The following is an 18,914-nucleotide window of genomic DNA, read 5'->3' as shown; positions in this document are numbered from 1 at the left end:
AAAACTTCTTACTGTCAAAATAAGTTTTGTACAAAATTTCAAGACCCGAGACTAAACGGGTAATTATTTGTGCTAAAAAGAACATAAAAACAAATTTTTAAAGCTTAAAACGTGTAAACCGGCAAAACTCGCATAAGCGAGCGGACTGGCATATATAAAAACCTAAAAATGGACCATTTTCATAATACTAAGTAAATTAAATAAAAGTAAATCATTCGAAAATAATTCGGATGATTTGGGTAATTTTACCCGATTTTACTGTTTGCGGCACCTAAATGACGGAAACGGGCCCCGCGGCCAAACGGGGTGTCCAAACCGAGCTCTAATTTCATCACTTTAACTAAAGTAACAGTCAAACACCATTTTTGGGTTAAGTGTGAACAAACTCATTTTTGAAACTAAAAACGGATAACCGTGCTAGGCACGCAAATCAAGGAAAACATAAAAATGATAATTTTGACCGTCAGACTCTAAGTAATGACACAATCTGAGTCCTTAGGAGTGTCACGGGGTTAACATTGTCCCCGGATCGAGTACAGTACTGGGTTAACAATGTCCCCAGATGTACCGATTAACACGAATTTAATTTATGGGAATTATATAGTAACGACTAGATATCATATTACAGATCTAGGCTTATAGCAGTTCATTGTATCACATCCCGACTCACAGCAAGGTGAGTTTTCACGAGCCCCTTTTACTGAACTGTTTTAAATATTTTCCCGGGGCGGAAAGCATGTATTTATTAAAGTATTTAAGTACATACTGATCGTAAGGAAACATTTGTATATTTAAATATATATATGGTTTGATGCATAGAATATATAAATTGTTTATCGTGTGGGATTGTTCTGGGGTAACATAGTTCCCGGAGATTATTATTGTTCTGAGGTAACATAGTTCCCAGAGGTTATTATTATTGTTCTGGGGTAACATAGTTCCCAGAGGTTATTATTATTGTTCTGGGGTAACATAGTTCCTAGAGGTTATTATTATTGTTCTGGGGTAACATAGTTCCCAGAGGTTATTATTGTTCTGGGGTAACATAGTTCCCGGAGGTTATTATTGTTCTGGGGTAACATAGTTCCCGGAGGTTATTATTGTTCTGGGGTAACATAGTTCCCAGAGGTTATAATTGTTCTGGGGTAACATAGTTCCCAGAAGATTAATGGAAATGTTAGGGGGAAAACATAGTTCCCCGCATAATTACATTGTTAATAAATGATTATTAAAATGATCTGTCAGTGTTTATTTAAATTAGTGAAACTCACCAACTATTCGTAGTTGACCCGTTTTCTTTACATGTTTTCTAGGTATGCCCAAGTTGGAATGATTGATATGTGCTTAATGATCTGTGCTACTTGTTGGAGGCTTGCTGATCTATAGTTTGTAATGAATATAGTAATGTCTTATCGGTAAAAATTTGTGTGTAACACCTAGACAGTAACGAAACTAGCAACAATGTAATATGATATAAATTAATGTAGTGGTATTTTCTTTATAAGCAATGCTGTTGATATCAGATGTGTCTGTTGCATCCCGTGTACGTTTCCGCTGCGGTTACGGGGTGTTACATTACGTCCCTTACACTCCCGGATGTATTGTGATTAGTGATACTGAGAGGTGATCTAGTCATTAGAGAACTTTAATATTGTTGGAGAGACTAAGAGGTGATCCAACCAACTGGTTTGGGTCATACGTCACTTAGCGTTTCCTTTTAGGTCACAACCAGAGAATGATCAGGGATCCACTAGGTTACCTATAGGTGTCGTATCTTTATATCCCGGTTTCATCATAGTTCCCATTACCGATAAGCCTCCAAGATTCACAAATAAGATTTCAAGCCTAGGTAACGCCTTTCTCATTATTACTTTCATCTAAGGTTTAAAGTTTTAATTTGTTTTTCCTAAGTCAATTAAATTTTATTAACTAGTTTAATTAATTATTAGTTTTAAAATATTATATAAAAAATCCAAAAATAATCTTTTCTGAATTATTAATTTAATTAGCTTTTAGAGCTAGTCTCGTTAATTTAATAAGTGTCTCTAGGGTTCGATATTCCCAGTCTTCCCGTAGCTATACTACACCCGATAGGTTCACTTGCATATTGATAGTGGTTTGGTTTAGGGTATTCTAGGTTTTTATTACTCGTTGTGCTTGGTCATTATTTGCTAAACTTTTATATACCACTTTACGCGCATCAAGTTTTTAGCGCCGTTGCCAGGGACACTTGGTAATAGAGAACTAGTTTCTATTTGCTTTTTGTTAATTTATAGTATTAGTTTTGAGTTAATTAATTAGTTTTATTTTTTTATTTTTATTTTTTTTATTATTTAATTTCTTTTGATTGCTATATGTGCCTTGATTGTAATGTGTGTGCTTTAGGGATAAGCTTGGGTCCTCATTATTTTACTTGTTTTTCAAAGTATGCTATGTACACGTTCACTAGAACCACCAGAGTTCACTTCTTTTGACGAACCCGAGAGAGATTTTCGTGAGCGCCGTAGGGAGTTTCGAGAGATTGCACGTGCTCTACACGAAAGCAAGGTACACGTTTCTGATTCCATTTTAGATATGGGTGACGCTAACCCCCCTAGGCGTACGGTTCACTCGAGAGCGAATGAGGAAGTTATGGGGAGACGGTCTGCTATCACACGTCCGGCGATGCTCGATGCTAATAACTGGCAGATTCTAACCAACGTCAAGAATTCCATCACTAATTCTGCCCTGTTTGACGGACTTGAAGACTAGGACGCGCCTGGCCATCTGAATAAATTCACACGTATTTGCGACACTTTCAATATCGCTAACGCCATTCGTGCTTCTGTCTACCTTCATCTTTTCCTATTTTCTCTAGAGGGTCGTGCCTCATCGTGGTTGGAAAACCTCCCCTAGGTCCATTACTACCTGGGATAATCTTCAAAATGAATTTCTTAAGAAGTACTTTCCTCCATCTAAAGCCTCACGACTTCGTGATCAGATATGTTCCTTTCGCGTAGACCCTGACGAGCCATACCCATTGGCTTGGGAAAGGTTCCATAATCTTCTTAGTAGATGCCCCCAACATGGTCTACTTGAATGGGCTGTAGTCGAGAAATTCTATAACGGGCTGACCTTTGATATGCATAAGAGATTCAATACCTCAGGAGGAGGAAACATATTAGAGAAGCTGGATATAGATGAGTGTGAGTCGTTGTTTGAGATTTTTTCCCTGGCCGAACAGCAGGAGCCGTCCGCCCAAGGTACTTTTAAAACCACCACCTCTTCCGCTCGAGGCATCTATCAGGTCTCGAATGATACTAGCATCACGGCTTCCCTAAAGGCAATGCAAAAAAGATATCCGAGAGTTGAAGAACATCGCTCAGAAATGCGAAATCTATTACGAAGGGCACGATACATTTGATTTTCCGGTCATTCAGCAGGAAAAGGTGGACTACTTGGGTAATCGGAATAGAGGAGCGAATGCCTACGAAAACTCAGGACGGAGAAATAACTCCAACTATGGTTGGAGGTTGGGAGGAAATGCTCAGGGTTTTTTCAGCAAAGGCAGGATCAGGTTCAGGTTAGTGACCCAGAGGCAGCGAAGATTTCGAGTGCATGGAAGAGTAGCGGTATGGATCCGGATCTTAAAGATCTTCTAACTAAGCAAGCTACCATGCTTTCTCACCTTATTGATAGAGATAATAACACACATTAGAGATTGGCTGAGTACGACACCCTATTGAAGACCCAGCAGTCGTCGTTTTTCGAGATGTCTCAAAAGGTGGATGAGATGATGAAGCAGATGCTACTAATAAATATGTCGGAGCGTTTCAAGTCAGCACCGAGCTTAACCCGAAGGCATAGTTGATTGCGGTGACCACCGGAAGTGGCAGAGGAGGCGATAGAGAGCAGCAGCCGATAGATGATGAAGAGCCAGTGGACGAGGAGATAGAGATTGAGACTCCTATGAGGACGCATGAGAGGAGAGTCCCAGCAAGTATCGTGTTAAACAGTGAGTCTTCACGGATAAAATGGTCGAAAATAAGATTTAAGAGAAGAAGAGTCCCGAATTCGATCTTACTCGAGTTTCGTAACATGCTCGTCTTCTGCGGAAAAAGTATGCACAAGAATACGAACATTTCTTGGACATGTTTAAACATCTAAAAACCAATCTTCCATTTGTCGAGGCACTCCAACATATGTCTAAATATGCTAAATATTAAAAGATCTTCTTTCGAAAAAGAAGAAGTTGTAGGGGCTCTCGACAATATGTTTGAATGAAGGATGCTCTGCGGTGGTTCAGAACAAGCTGCTGGAGAAATTAACAGACCCGAGACACTTCACTATTCCTTATTTTTTAGGCAGCTCGACTGAGATCTACGCGTTGATCGATTTAGGTGTTAGCGTAAATCTGATGTCATATTCTCTATATAAAAAGCTAGACCTCGGCGAGCCAGTCCCAACGCGCATGAGTTTATCTTTAGCCAACCATTAAGTAAAATATATCCGGGGAATCATGGAAAACGTACTCGTGAAAGTAGATAAATTCGTCTTTCCCGTCGATATTGTTATACTTGAGATGGAGGTTGATGATCAGGTCCCGCTAATTTTGGTATGACCCTTCCTACGTACTGCTAAAGCACTTATTGACGTCTTCAACGGAAATATTACACTACATGTAGGGGAGGAGAACACCACCTTCGATGTTGTTAAATCGATGAGGAACTCCAGTAATCAGGATGATTCCATTTACTTTTTTGACGCATTCATATCTCAGTTCGAGCGTTGTCTTGACTACATCTCTGGAGCAGATTTGCTCAATCGAGAGAACGAGGTTGATGTTCTCCCGGAGCAAGACTTGAGCATTCTTGTTGGCTCACCTCCTGAATACCCCGCGATGTTCACGTTAGCCGATAACACCGAGGGACCGAAGGAGAGACCATCGGTTGAGGCACGACCGTCCCTCGAGCTTAAAGATCTACCTCCTCATTTGGAGTATGTTTTCTTGGACGGTGAGGCCGATTTGCCCGGCATCATTTCTTATCAGTTGAAGGATGATGTGAAGTCGAGGTTGGTTGATGTAATCAAGGCACACAAACAGGCTATTGCATGGAAACTCATGGACATTCAGGGTTATCAGCCCGAACTTTTGCACGCATAGGATACTCATGGAGGATGAGTACAAGCCTGTAATCCAATCTCAATGGAAGCTCAACCCTAACAAGTTAGAGGTGGTCAAAAAGGATTTTATCAAACTCCTAGATGCAGGCCTAAACTATCCCATCTCCGATTCTTCATGGGTGGGTCCCATTCAGGTCGTCCCTAAGAAGGGAGGGATGACAGTTGTCACTAACAAACTTAACGAGCTTATTCCACCTAAGACAGTCACAGGCTGGCGGGTGTGCATCGACTACAGGTGGATTAATGACGCTACTAGGAAAGACCACTTTCCTCTTCTGTTTATCGATAAGATGTTGGAGCGTCTGTCAGGATGACAGTTTAACTAGTTTTCTTGATGGATTTTAAGGTTATTTCCGGATCCCGGTCGCACATGAGGATAAGGAAAAGACCACATTTACATGCTCATACGGTACCTTCGCATACAAACGTATGCCTTTCGGGTTATGTAATACTCCAGCTACTTTCCAGCGTTGCATGGTAGCGATATTCCAGGACATGATCAAGAGTTCCATGGAGGTTTTCATAGACGATTTTTAGGTATATGGGGACTCATTCGATCAATGTCTTTCTAATCTTGAGAGGATGATGAAGCGGTGTATAGAGACGAAGTTGATGTTGAACTGGGAGAAGTGCTACTTCATGGTGACTAAACGCATTGTGCTCGAGCACAAGTTTTCGCCCGATGGTATTGAGTTAGACAGAGCTAAAATCAACATCATCAGTAGACATCATCCACCGACTAGTGTGAAATCTGTTCGTAGTTTTCTCGGGCTTGCGGGTTTTTATCTTAGGTTCATTAGAGATTTTTCTAACATCACCCGGTCCATGACGCGCTTTCTAGAGAAGGACTTTGCATTCGAATTTGATGCTGATTGTCTGAAGGTGTTTGAGTTTCTCAAGGGGCAGTTGGTTAACGCCCCTATATTAGTAGCACCCGTTCTGGAGCTTACCCTTCAACTCATGTGCGACACTAGTGATTTGCAGTCGGGGCTGTTTTAGGTCAGCGGAAAAACAAGCACTTCCATCCTATTTATTACGCAACTAAGAACCTCAATGATGCTCAGGAGAATTGCACAACTACTGAGAAGGAGCTTCTAGCAGTGGTCTTCGCTTAAGACAAATTCCGTTTTATCTCGTGCTGTCCAAAACCATCGTTTATACTGATCATGTAGCATTGCGATACTTGTTCGCCAAGAAAGATGCCAAGCCTCGCCTGATACGATGGATTCTTTTTCTCTCTGACTTCGATATTAAGATTAGAGATAAAATTGGAGCGAAGAGTGTAGCTGTGGATTACTTATCACGTCTGGAGGATCCAAAGAGAGAGGAGATTAGAGAGGATGCCATCAGGGATAAGTTTCCCCTTGAGTCGTTGATGATGGTGAGAGTGAGATTTGAGAGAGAGCCAGTGTTGTACGTGGGTGCTGAAGAGGAGGGTTTGCCATGGTTCTCCGACATTGCGAACTATCTGGCCGAAGGAGTGGTGATTAAGGGCATGAGTTATAAGCAGAGGAGGAAGTTTTTCGTAGATGCCAGCTACTCCATATGGGATTCTCCGTATTTGTTTTGTGTAGGCGTCGATCTAGTGTTGAGGAGGTGTGTGAGTAGGGAAGAGGGCCGTGAGATTCTTAGGCACTGTCACGAGGGTTTAACTGGAGGACACCATGGTCCCTCTTCCACATCTAGGAAAGTTCTAGATTCCGGCTTTTATTGGCCATCGATTTTCAAATACTCACACGAGTTTGTTAGACAGTGTGACGCATGTCATCGCATTGGTGACATCTCATCCCGTAATGAGAAGCCCCAAAACCCTATTCAGGTTGTGAGGTTTTCGATGTTTGGGGCATTGATTTCATGGGTCTGTTCCCTTCTTCTTGAAGGAACCGATACATTCTCGTGGCTATCGACTACGTTTCCAAATGGGTTGAGGCTCAAGATATTCCACTAATGACGCCCGAGTTGTAGTGGGATTCTAGAAGAGGTTGTTTAGTCAGTTTGGTACTCCCAAGGCTCTGATCAGTGATAGGGTTACACATTTCTGTAATGCCCAGATGGAGAAGGAGTTGGCACAATATGGAGTCACCCATCGGTTGTCCTCGGCCTATCATCCATAAACGAGTGGGCAAGTGGAGAACGCAAATCGAGTAGTGAAGCAAATTTTGGAGAAAACTTTCGGCAAGAGCCGAAAGCACTGGTCCGACAAGTTGGATGATGCACTTTGGGCTTTCCGCATAGTGTTAAAGACGCCTATTGGGACCACACCCATTAGGATGGTTTACGGGAAATTGTGTCGTCTACCGGTTGACTTAGAGCATAGAGCATATTGGGCATTGAGTTTCGTTAATCTAGATGATACCCAAGCTGCGAAAAACAAGTATCTCCTAATTCATGAGATTGAGGAGTTTAGAGATGAGGTGTATGCTAGATCATGGAGTTATAAGGGATATATAAAGGAGTTGCATGATCGAAAGTTGAATAAGGTGAAAGAGTTCATGTGCGGGGATCGAGTGTTGGTTTATAATTCCCGTTTGAAGCTATTTCCAGGTAAACTTAGATCTAGATTAGGAGGATCATATAAGGTCAAGGATGTGTTCCCACATGGTGCGGTTGAAGTTCAAGATGTCGATGGGAGTATGTAAAGGTGAAAGGTCAAATATTAAAAGCATTATATTGGTGGGCCGGTTGATTCGGTCGAGGAAGACGCAATTGTCCTCGACATTCCTAGTTTGAATACTTGATAGGGATAGGCCTCGGGAAATACCCGAGTGTAGAGTTTGTATAACTTTTTTTTTTGTTTTCTATTATTTGTATTTTGAGTCAGTTTTAAGTTTTTAGAGTCTGTTTGATGTCTGATTTGGGTGCTTTGATCTTTGTTTTGCAAGTTTGGATACTTTCGTTCGTTCTCAATCTCCATTCGGACGGGGGCGTTCCGAGCTTATTTGATTGTAGAGGGTACCCAAAAGTTGTGACCGCGAATGTAATGCTATACGGTCGCTTTATCGGAACATGACATACGAAGATCACTACCATATTACCAGGGGAGTCTGTTCGATTTTCTTTATACTTTGTTTTATTTTATTTTATTTATGTTTTTTTTGTCTTTTTCTTGTCTCCCATTGAGGAAAAGGTGATATTTAAATGTGGGGATGGGAAACTAACGTTTTTATCTTAATAAATAAATAAATAAATAAAGTAAAAAAATAAAAAAATATTTAAAAAAATTGTTGAAAAAAGACGTTTTTTAGATTAAAAAAATTGAAAAATTTAATGTCCCGAAAATTCTTTTGCGTATAATGGAAAATGATATTATTATTTAAGGTTGATCTTTTAAAACTACTATTATATGTGAGATTAAATAAAAGATAACGCACTTAACTTGGGATGTGTCGGTAGGCCTAACTAGCTTTGAAAGTTTTCCCCTGATTATTATTAATAAACTAAATAATCAAAAACCTTTTGGGTTCTCATCTTGAGGAGGACAGTGAAGCTGAAAATTCGATAAGGCATAGCGAGTTTTACCTTAATTTGACTACCTTGAGGTGCTGAGAATTACATGCACTTAAATTTAGCACACCACTCTGTTTTATGAAAGTAAATAACGAGTGGTGGCGCCCTCTATGTCCATCTTTATACGAGAAGTATATATTAGTTATATTTTTAGGGTAAAGATGCCTAAGAGCACAACTCCATAAAAACAAAAAACAAAAAACAAAAAAAAAACAAAAAAAGTATATTTGGAAAGTGTATTCCAAGTATTGGTCCAAAAAGAAAATGAAGTGAGAAATTATGTATTGTAAAATTTCAAAGAAGCATTCTCAAAATAGAAAAGGAGGCCAAAGTTCACATGCTAGACGGGGCCGAGAGCTTACGTGTTACCTTGGGGATGGTGACTCTGAGGATACACTATTGGGGTTCAAGGTTCTTAGTCAATAAATATTTTCTTAGGGAATATATAGGACAAATTCCAATAGTACTTAGGGCATGCTCGTACGACCTCACATGACCTTTCATCCATCTTCCACCTAAGTGCATTTTCTTCTTACCATTAAAGGGTTTTTAGCTTACGGTGATAGGTTTAACCAGTCTGTTTCAACCAGGTTTTAATTGTCTTGATTATGCTTGAGATGGGGGTAAGCAGATCTATAACTCTCTAGGTGTGGGACCCCTAGGTTTGTTGATGTCACTTGAACTTAATCTTTATATATGATGGGGGGGGGGGGGGGTTGATAGGCTGGTGGCTGGGTTTAAGTGGACAACAATATCGACAATCACAGTTTTTGCGTTTATCTATGCTTAAAAGTAACATATATGTTTTACAGATCGATCTTGAATTCTGATTCCATTGCAAAATATATTTTTCAGGGACGAAAAATGTTCAAGTGTGGGGATATTTGATATGGTCTAAAATATAAATATTATTATATAAATATTTATTAAACTTTTAAATACATTTGAGCCAGGTTCATTATTGAATATTATTATTAATTGGTTCATATGTAGTTTAAAGTTTTCTAAACATTATAAGCTGAAATTGAGTACTTTTTACTAAACTTGTGACCAACGTGCAAATCCATGCAATCGATTTATACTATGTATTCGTGTTTACAAATGAAGTTATGTGTAATTGCAACAATTTTATTAATAAAGAAAAAAAAGAAAGTTGTTACTCCTAATTGCAATGATAATTTGGTGGATTTTTAATGGGTCAAAACTATAAACACTTAATTCAAATGGACTTATGTGATTGACATTATTAACTCCACTAGGCAAAATTATTGATGAATTCTCATTGTAGATTGTAGCTAATGACAGGAGCAAAGGAAACTTTAAAGGGCATATTCATTCTAAGGTTCAAGTTCGTTGTCGGTTAAGCTAGGAATATTGGTGGGCTCATTATGGATAACTAAATATGTTTTTATTTGGGCCACAAGTAAACGTAGGGTTGGACTACAACAATAAAAAGAAAACAACAATTTGCATAGGAGGCATATGTGGGAAGTCAGAAACTTTGGCGGCTGTTATAATACTTTTGAGATTCTGTTCATGCCAAGAAAAGGAGAGAAGGAGTTCACGTGTTCAGACCATTAGAGAGATTTTTGGTTCACATCTATTTCAAGTTTGGTTTGATCTTATTATTTTTATTATGAAATCCATTATTGAACTTATTTACTTTCTTGTTTTGAACATGATTATTGGCTAGACCATTTTAGTTAACTAGGTTTTGAATGAATATTTGTTGAGTTTTGGTTTTGTAAGTCCCGAGGAGGATCTTTCAATATGATATCAACTGATCATGATGTTGGTGCCGAAATCCAACATAAGATGATTCATGAACAAATAACGAAGAACACAAAGGAATGCTTCAAAACACACATTATTATTAACGTCGGTTGCTTAAGCATTATCGCTTACCATATTCGTCTAACACACAAGCTATGCTAGACGGCGAAAGCTCGAATCAACAACCAACCAAAACCCTATACAAAGAGATCTATATATTAGCCCAACAAGAACTCAAAGCCCACCGAGATCCGGTTTACATATGTAGCCCAATATCAACCCCAACTAAGTACAAACCATTAAGTATAGGCCCAACAATCTCCCCCTTCGTTTGTAGCTTTGTTATTAATCATGATCTATGTAATAAATATCAACAACCTTCAGACCACCTGCCCAAAACTTAGTTATGATAATGGAAGCTGCCGAACTTGTGAATTCCTTTACAGCCGCTTCAAAAATTGGGTCAGCTATTATTTGAAAAGTGCTAATGGTCTTGATATCTCTTTCCCCAAACTTAAGCAAGTCTCTTGGATCAACAAATCTGAACTGCCCCTTGCCCTTCTGTAAACGTATAACAACGATGGCAGTCTCACTTTCATACATCCAGAACCTCATGTTATCCAAGGTATCATTTAGAATGGCTTTAGGCATAGAAATATGAGTAGCGTTATTTGTGGCAGGCCACATAACGTTTACCATGGGCTTTCCTGTCCGTGGTTCCCTAACCCCCTTAGCCTTCTTCAAGAATGATTCTGCAGTAGTCATGTTCGGAAATCCTTTATCAACTTGGCTCCTCAGGAAGTTCCATAAATCACTACCTCTCTTATCATTAGTTGGGTTGTGGAATGGAGCATTAATCAGGTCAGTGATGTACACCTTTGTCCAAGATCCTAAGTCTTTCATCTTCTTGTAGTACTCGGTGTTCCCAGACCTTCGTTTAACCCACCACATATTCTTCTCAGCATCAAATCCCCAAGATATGACTCTAGCACGATCACCATATTTATCATAAAATCCCTTTGGAAAAGTGACAATAAACCTGTCTGGATGATCAGACGATTCAACGTTTTGATTAGAATTCTCATTACGAGGATCCTTTTCTGAACGCGATCCGATCTCTCTTTTGTCATTGACGGAGCAGACATATATTGTTCCACCGTCTCCGATTCATCTATGTTGGTAATTGGACGAACACTGGAACTGCCACCTTGATTCACATCAGGCGTCTTTGAAGATAAATCATCACTGCTCTTGAATTCATCTCCAAATTTGTGAAAAAGTTTTTGTTGGAGGTATAAATATATAACAGTTAATTCTCCAATACTGGACTGAAGCTCTTTAATCTTGGAGTCTTTATTAGTGTTACTCATTTCAAGTTCTTGAATACGTATGTCTTTGACCACTGAGTCTTGTTCAAGTTCAAAAACTCGACGTTGCAGAGCTTGTATATCAACTAGATCATCTTCAAGAACAATCCACTTTTCTTTATTTTGAAAATAGGTTTCTTGCATGGTGAGAATCAGAGCAAGCTTCTCGGAGGCACTAGAACTTGACCGACCCTGATTGGTTGGATCAGATGATCCAGAGGGAGCATTAGTTTGTGGAATATAGGACTCATCAATATATGGAATGTCGGCTTCTAAATCAAACTCACGAGTAATGTCATCGAAAATTTGTTCTTGAGTTTGAGGCCCAACAACGGATGGACTCGGGTCAACATGAGTCTCAGGAACGTTCGACTCATGTTGATGTTGATGTTGGCATGTTGTTGTTGGTGTAGTATAAAAAATCAGCACGCCAGGTCTCGGATCTTTCTTTCATCGTTTACGTGGAGTGAGATCGGTGGCTGGTTCCTCAGGAATATCTTCATATTTTTCATTCAAAGTGGCTGCTTGAGGTGGCTTCAAGGTAGTTGACTGTAGTAATTCTTTAAAAATCTCAAAATCCTTTAGTTTCTCAGTAGTCGGAGCACTATCCTTTTCACGGTGTTATGTCTCTTCATTTTTATCATCAGAAATCTCAAGTGTAGTAGCACGCCTTTGAGCTGGCCCCACATGCTCTTCAGCAACTTGAGCTATTATCGTTACAATCTCTGTTTCAGCAAATCGACCAAATTTAACCAGTTCGTGAAGACCCTGGTAGACAACTTTAGCCCCTTTTCTTGACTGTTTCATCAACCCAAAGGTGTTGGGTCCCATCGACTTCATATCCAGTGTCTCAACAGATCTAACGAGGTCAGTGTAATGTGAATCAAAGATCATCTATAGAAACCGTGGATACATAAGAAACATCTCTTTCTTCTTTCCCTTCAGATTGCTCTCATCTCATCGAGAATGAACTTGGAATAGTTGTAATTCCAATCCATGATCAGAGCAACCATAGCCGACATCTGCGTGTGGCTAATGTTATCGGAACCTCCGTTTAGTCCCGACACACACGTAAAGAATGTGTGTATCAGAAATCTCCAGTACGGGTGGAATAGCTTCTTGACTGTTGGAGGATAGGATCCCTCGTATCTCATTCTTGTAAGAACCTCAGAGACAGCAGCAGTCAGGTATTCTGTTGGGTAATCAGGTTTATCCCCAAATAAAAGAACCTCCCGTATGATGGCCTCTGTGATGACGACCACCTGGTCCTCGCTGGTTGATCGAAGCATTGTTCCAAAAGTCCGTGATCATTTTCTTGCAAATTATAGGATTTTCTCATAAGGCATGAGAAATCTTGCAAGTATTGAGACCAACGATCATGGACTTGAACTCCTTGTGTGCTAGAGGAGGATCAAACAAATATCCACCTATATTGTGAGTGCAAACTAATTTTAAAGGAGCTTGATCAGCTATTTCTGTAACAAACTAGTCAAGTTAGTAAGTGTTTACATAACTTGTATAACAAGCATAAGTTTAAGAGATTTTAATTTCTCAAACATTAGGGACCAATTGTGACAAAAACATATTATAAGGACCAAAAATGTAAAATAATCAATGATTAAAGGGTGAATTCGGTCCAAAAAATGGCAGTTCTCTAGCCAAGCGTGGAATTTCGGTCAAGCAGGTGAGTTTTCGGTCAAGGCATTATGTTCTCTGTCAAAAACAACCGAGAACATAAGTTCTCGGTCAAAGACAGGAGATCGGTCAACAAAGTCAACCGAGAACCCTTTATTGACCATGGGTTTTCGGTCAGACAGGATGGAAACAGAAAAACCCTTTGGATTTTCCCTCGAGAGTTGTGCCGTCTTCTCCAAAATGCCGAAATCGCCATGAGACCTGCAATAAAACTCTTTAACCCCTATCATGTTCCAATCATTGTTTCAATTAGAGATATAACAATCCATAACCCCACTATCATTTACGAGATCCTTCTATCCATTTATCCATCAATCCATGAGAACACAGTTCATTATGTCTCTCAAAAACAATCAATTTGAGCTTGTGTTCATTACATGTGTATCAATCAGAAAACGAACACCAATTAAAGCTTGTGATTAGTATAGCAAGAGAGGGTTTTCGGCCAGATGAGTTGTGGGAGAGAGAGACAGATGTGATGAAATTGATTTTGAAAATAATAATAATAACTGAGTTTAAGAGACCTCTTATATCTCAGTCTTCGTGGGCTGAGAACCCTCATGGCCAAGAAAGAACCAACCAGACTAGGCCCTAAAATAAACACTCTTATGTTCTCAACAGTTGGGCCGAGAACCCCTAGTGACTAGTCATATGAGCCCAGATTACCATTTTGGCCCAAGACCAAGTTCCAACATATCCTGTAGATGAAATCAAAGTCCAAAATAGTTTAATCACTTAAAAGAAGTCCCAATTTGAACGAATGTTTTGAGGAGAGTATTTTCGAGATGAAAACAAAGGTGACAAACTAATAAAAGTAAAAATAATAAACGATAGAAAGAAACCAAATAAACACAAACACCAGCCCTCTTGAAATATTTGGGATCAAATTTCAGTTACTGATAAAAGTGCCGCCTTTATGAAAAGATCCGAACATGGAATCTTCTGGTTTAGGATGTTGTCACAAGGATTCATGTTCAACGTTATTATAACATAAAGAGGCAGGTTGATAGCAGGTATATAAACTTAGCATGATTTTCATTGCGTCGGTGATATTGATTAGGTTCAGTTAAGCATAAAGCTTAGATGGACATCACTTATGGACATGTGATTCCTCCTATCTCTTCTCAAAGCGTATTTGGCTTTCACCAGATCACCCCAATTTGACTCCAACCCCCTAGTGCTTGATCAATTTTTTTTTGAAGCGATAAAACTTTGAACTTTAAGCGTATTGAAAGATAACAGCACATAATATACACGTACTTAACTACTCAACGCATTTTTTTAATATTAATAACAACAAGCGACTGTAAGTCCCGAATCTGGATCACTACATTAAGACATCACAATATTTTTGGTGATCAAGACACTAACGGGCTCGTGTATGACTGGGTAATTGCTTTTCTGCCTATGATTCGGAGAGATGTATATGGAGACATGCACATTTATTCAAAATGGCCCTCCACAGTAAGTTCAGCGTAATTAGTATGTATCACTTCTACTTTTACACATCATGGAAAGCTACCATACAAATCAATGACTGTTCTAGAGCCTTTTAAGCTCAATAACTTCACCCATTAGGCACGTAAAAACAATTTTCCTATCATTTTCCAAAGGTTGGATCAATTTTCATTTAAAAATATTTTGAGGCGTCAAGAAGCTGTTAACTGAATAATCATATCATTTCCCAAAAAAACAGTTTAAAACTAAGACACCCTGGTCACTCTTAGTTTTCAAGTAAATGGCTATCCCGTATGTCCACATGTGGTTAATAGGACCAAACACATATAACAATACATGTCCCTCCAACTTAGAGTTGCCGACATAATTTTAAGTGAAAAGTTCAAAACACAAAAGCACATCACAATCGCCATGGATGCTTTTAGTGTTTAGGTAAATGGCTATCTTATGAATCTACAAGTAGATGACCGGACCAAACATACACAAGTATATGTCCTTCCAACTGGAGCAAAACATACATAAACACACACACACACACACACTCTTTTTTATTTTTTTTTATTTTCTTCCCTATATTTGTGCAAAAATAAAATATGTACAAATTTACCCTAAAAAAGACTCAATCCTCGAAACGAAGCATTTTAAGAAAACTCACAAGCACATTAAATTTGGATGTTCCGACCGGTTTTGTAATTAAGTCTGCCACATTATTATCAGTGTGAACTTGTTCAAGATGAATCAATTTTAGGTCGAAATAGTCGCGAATAAAATGAATTTTAATATCAATGTGCTTGGTTTTAGACTGTTGAACCGGATTTTTAACAATTGCAATAGCAGCATCATTATCACAGAAAATAGGAGTGTCAAGAAATTCCAAACCGTAATCCAGCAAATGATTTTGCATCCAGATAACCTGTGAGTAGCAAGCTGATGCAACAACATATTCAGCCTCGGCAGTTGACGTGGATACCGTTTGTTGTTTCTTGCATTGCCATGAGATAAGACGATCGTCCAAAAACTGGCAGCCGGCAGACGTGGAATTCCTGTCAATGTCATCTCCACCATAATTCTTATCAGCAAATGCATATAAATCAAAATCTGAGTTATTGGGTTACCAAAGACCTAACTTCGGTTGTCCATTCAGATATATAAAAATACGTTTAACAACAGTTAAATAAGAGAGTTTAGGTTTAGACTCGAAGCGAGCACACTGGAAGACAACGAACATGATGTCAGGATGAGTGGCGGTGAGATACATCAGGGACCCGATCATCGATCGATAGTACGTTTGATCTGCAGGACTCCCTTCCGGATCAGACGTCAGAAGTGGCCTTTCTGCCATAGAAGTGGTAGCACTCATGGAATCTTGAAACTCAAATTTTGTAAGAATGTATTCAACATATTTCCCTTGATGCAGAAAAATTCCCGTCGAGCTTTGACGAACCTGCAACCCCAGAAACGTTGTCATTTCTCCCAACAAGCTCATCTCAAATCTCTTCTTCATTACTTCCTCAAATTCTGTACACAACACAGCACTGGTAGATCCAAAGATAATGTCATCTACATAAATCTTAACTAGAATCAAATCTTTTCCGACAGTCTTAAGGAACAAAGTTTGATCAATGGTCCCTCGTTTATAACCATGACCCAGAAGATGAGCTGCCAGCGTAACTTACCACGCTCGAGGAGCCTGATGAAGCCCATACAACGCTGTATCTAACTTGTAGACATGATTGGGATTCTTGGAATTTAGAAAACCCGGTGGCTGATCCACGTAAATCTCTTCTTTAACCTCGTTGTACAGAAACACATTCTTAACATCCATATGATATACTGTGAAAACCATGTATGTCGCATAAGCCAGAAAAATCCTGATGGCCTCAAGTCTAGCCACGGGAGCATAGACTTCAGTTTAATCTAACCCTTCAACTTGACGAAAACCACGAATCACTAACAGTGCCTTGTTTCTAACAATAACTCTCGGGTCGTCTTGCTTATTTCGGAAAACCCATCTCGTATCAAGCACTTTCTTTCCTTCCGGTAATTAACCAATCTCCATACCTTCAATTTATCAAACTAATTCAATTCTTCTTGCATAGCATCCACCCAACTTGGTTCCTGAAGAGCCATTTCCACCGACTTTGGCTCAATCTGAGAGATAAAACAAGAGAATAGGCAATTGTTTATGTGTCCAGTCTGACTTCTGGTGGACACACCTGTTTCAAGAGAACCTATTACATTCTCTATTGGATGATTTCATTGAGTTCTAGTTGGAATCGGTTGCTCGGGAACAGCTCTGGTAGGAGATAGGTTTGATAAATTTTCATCTACTTCAGTGAGAGGATTCTTCCACCCAGAAGCCATCGTACTATGTGAGTATGAAGTACTGGCGACGTATTCATTTATAATGATATCGGGAAACAGAGTGCTCCCGAAAATTTGACGAATAGGAATCTCCCCCTCAACTGTTGAAGTATTTTGTGATGGAGTTGGTGAAGACACTGATGCAGTAACCTTTTCTGTTTGATTGACATGCATGGACGGATTAGCATCAATTGGTTTTGTCTGATCATCATCTAGAATATAAGAGATATGAGACACCACATGCTGATCTTCTTTATCAGTGTCTACAATAGCATCCCTTGAGGTTTCTATGTTGGCAACCGGAAGCACGTTGAACGGTTTGAAAAGTTCATTGTAATCGAACAGCCAATCAGGACCAACACGAGCATCCGTCTCGTTTTCCTCCAACCAAAGAACATCATATAACTCCAGAATCTGCTTGGTTGACTTATTGTATACTCTGTAGGCAGTACGACCAGCATAACCGACGAAGTAACAGTCATCAGCTTTGGCTTCAAATTTCGGAGATGACTCAAGATTCAGTAGAGTACATGGGAAACCAAATGCCCGGAAATGTGCAACGGTGGGCTTATGACCATAGACAATCTCATATGGAGTTTTCATTTGAGACTTGTTGATTATCACCCTATTCTGAATGTAGCATGCGGTATCAATAGCTTTAGCCAAAAAAAATAATGGCAATTTAGAGTCACACAACATGGTCCTTTCCGCCTTGATAAGAGTTATGTTTCTTCTTTCATTCACACCATTCTGTTGCAGTGTGCGAGATGAGCTGTACTGAAGAAGCACCCCTCTTTCTGAGCAAAAATGATTCAACGAGGCATTCTTGAATTTCGTACCATTGTCGCAACGAATGCCCTTCAGGTTCAGGTTAAGCTGATTCTCCATAAGCACTATGAATCTCTTGATCAGTTCTGCAGTTTCACTCTTATTTGACAAGAAAAACACCCAAGTAAAACGTAAGTAATCATTAGTAATAACGAGACAATAAGAGCTTTGAGAAAGACTCAAGACATGAACCGGACCAAAGAGATCCATATGAAGCAATTGAAAAACATATGAAATGGTATTAATCAATTTTGTCTTGTGAATTTTCCGATGATGTTTACCCAAATCACAAGCCACACATTTTTCAATAGTAACAAAATCTTTAACGGGTAGACCACGTACCAAATTTTTTTAGCAAGACGGCCCAGGTTTTTCATATTTGCATGACCAAGACGACAATGCCAAAGCATGGCATTATGTTCTGACACTTTCGAAAACAAGCAGGTTATTTTGTCAGAAACATTTTTGTTCATGTCGATCACATAAGCATTATCTTTTCTTTGTGATCGAACAAGAATCCAGTCTTTTGGTATAATAATTCAAGGTTCAGAATCAAACACTCTTTCTTAGTAAAGTGAGTTGTAAACCCTTTGTCAAAGATTTGTGACACGCTCAAACAAACTGTGTTTCAACTATGGAACAAAATTAACATTTTCGAATTTTAAAATACCGTTACTTACAGTACCCTTTTGTGTAATCTTCCCCTTTTCTCCTCCCGAAAAGAACACATACCCACCATTAAAAATTTGAATGTCATGT

The 18,914-nt window shown here is 39.1% G+C and overlaps 2 protein-coding genes across 2 annotated transcripts; both read left to right on the top strand.

Annotated features, from left to right (window-relative positions):
• The first annotated feature begins 5,802 nt into the window (after positions 1 to 5,802).
• On the top strand, positions 5,803 to 6,162 carry LOC143562813 (putative mitochondrial protein AtMg00860). Its single transcript, XM_077050516.1, has one exon. The coding sequence runs from the start codon at positions 5,803 to 5,805 to the stop codon at positions 6,160 to 6,162; it is 360 nt and encodes a 119-aa protein (XP_076906631.1).
• Positions 6,163 to 7,433: 1,271 nt separating this feature from the next.
• On the top strand, positions 7,434 to 7,802 carry LOC143562812 (uncharacterized). The gene has a single exon (XM_077050515.1). It carries the CDS (start codon positions 7,434 to 7,436, stop codon positions 7,800 to 7,802), a length of 369 nt encoding a protein of 122 aa, XP_076906630.1.
• Positions 7,803 to 18,914: the final 11,112 nt, after the last annotated feature.

Source organism: Bidens hawaiensis, unplaced genomic scaffold (genome assembly GCF_021521415.1).
Source record: "Bidens hawaiensis isolate Kalapana, Puna unplaced genomic scaffold, B.hawaiensis_p1.1 tig00021172_1, whole genome shotgun sequence".
In the NCBI taxonomy this organism is placed as follows: domain Eukaryota; kingdom Viridiplantae; phylum Streptophyta; class Magnoliopsida; order Asterales; family Asteraceae; genus Bidens; species Bidens hawaiensis.
Note: the sequence above shows the minus strand (reverse complement) of the source record. Positions and strands in the feature narration are given on the sequence as shown.

Excerpts from the sequence above, each read along its gene's own strand:
- LOC143562813 (XM_077050516.1), top strand. The coding sequence starts at position 5,803 with ATGGTGACTAAACGCATTGTGCTCGAGCACAAGTTTTCGCCCGATGGT.
- LOC143562812 (XM_077050515.1), top strand. The coding sequence starts at position 7,434 with ATGGTTTACGGGAAATTGTGTCGTCTACCGGTTGACTTAGAGCATAGA.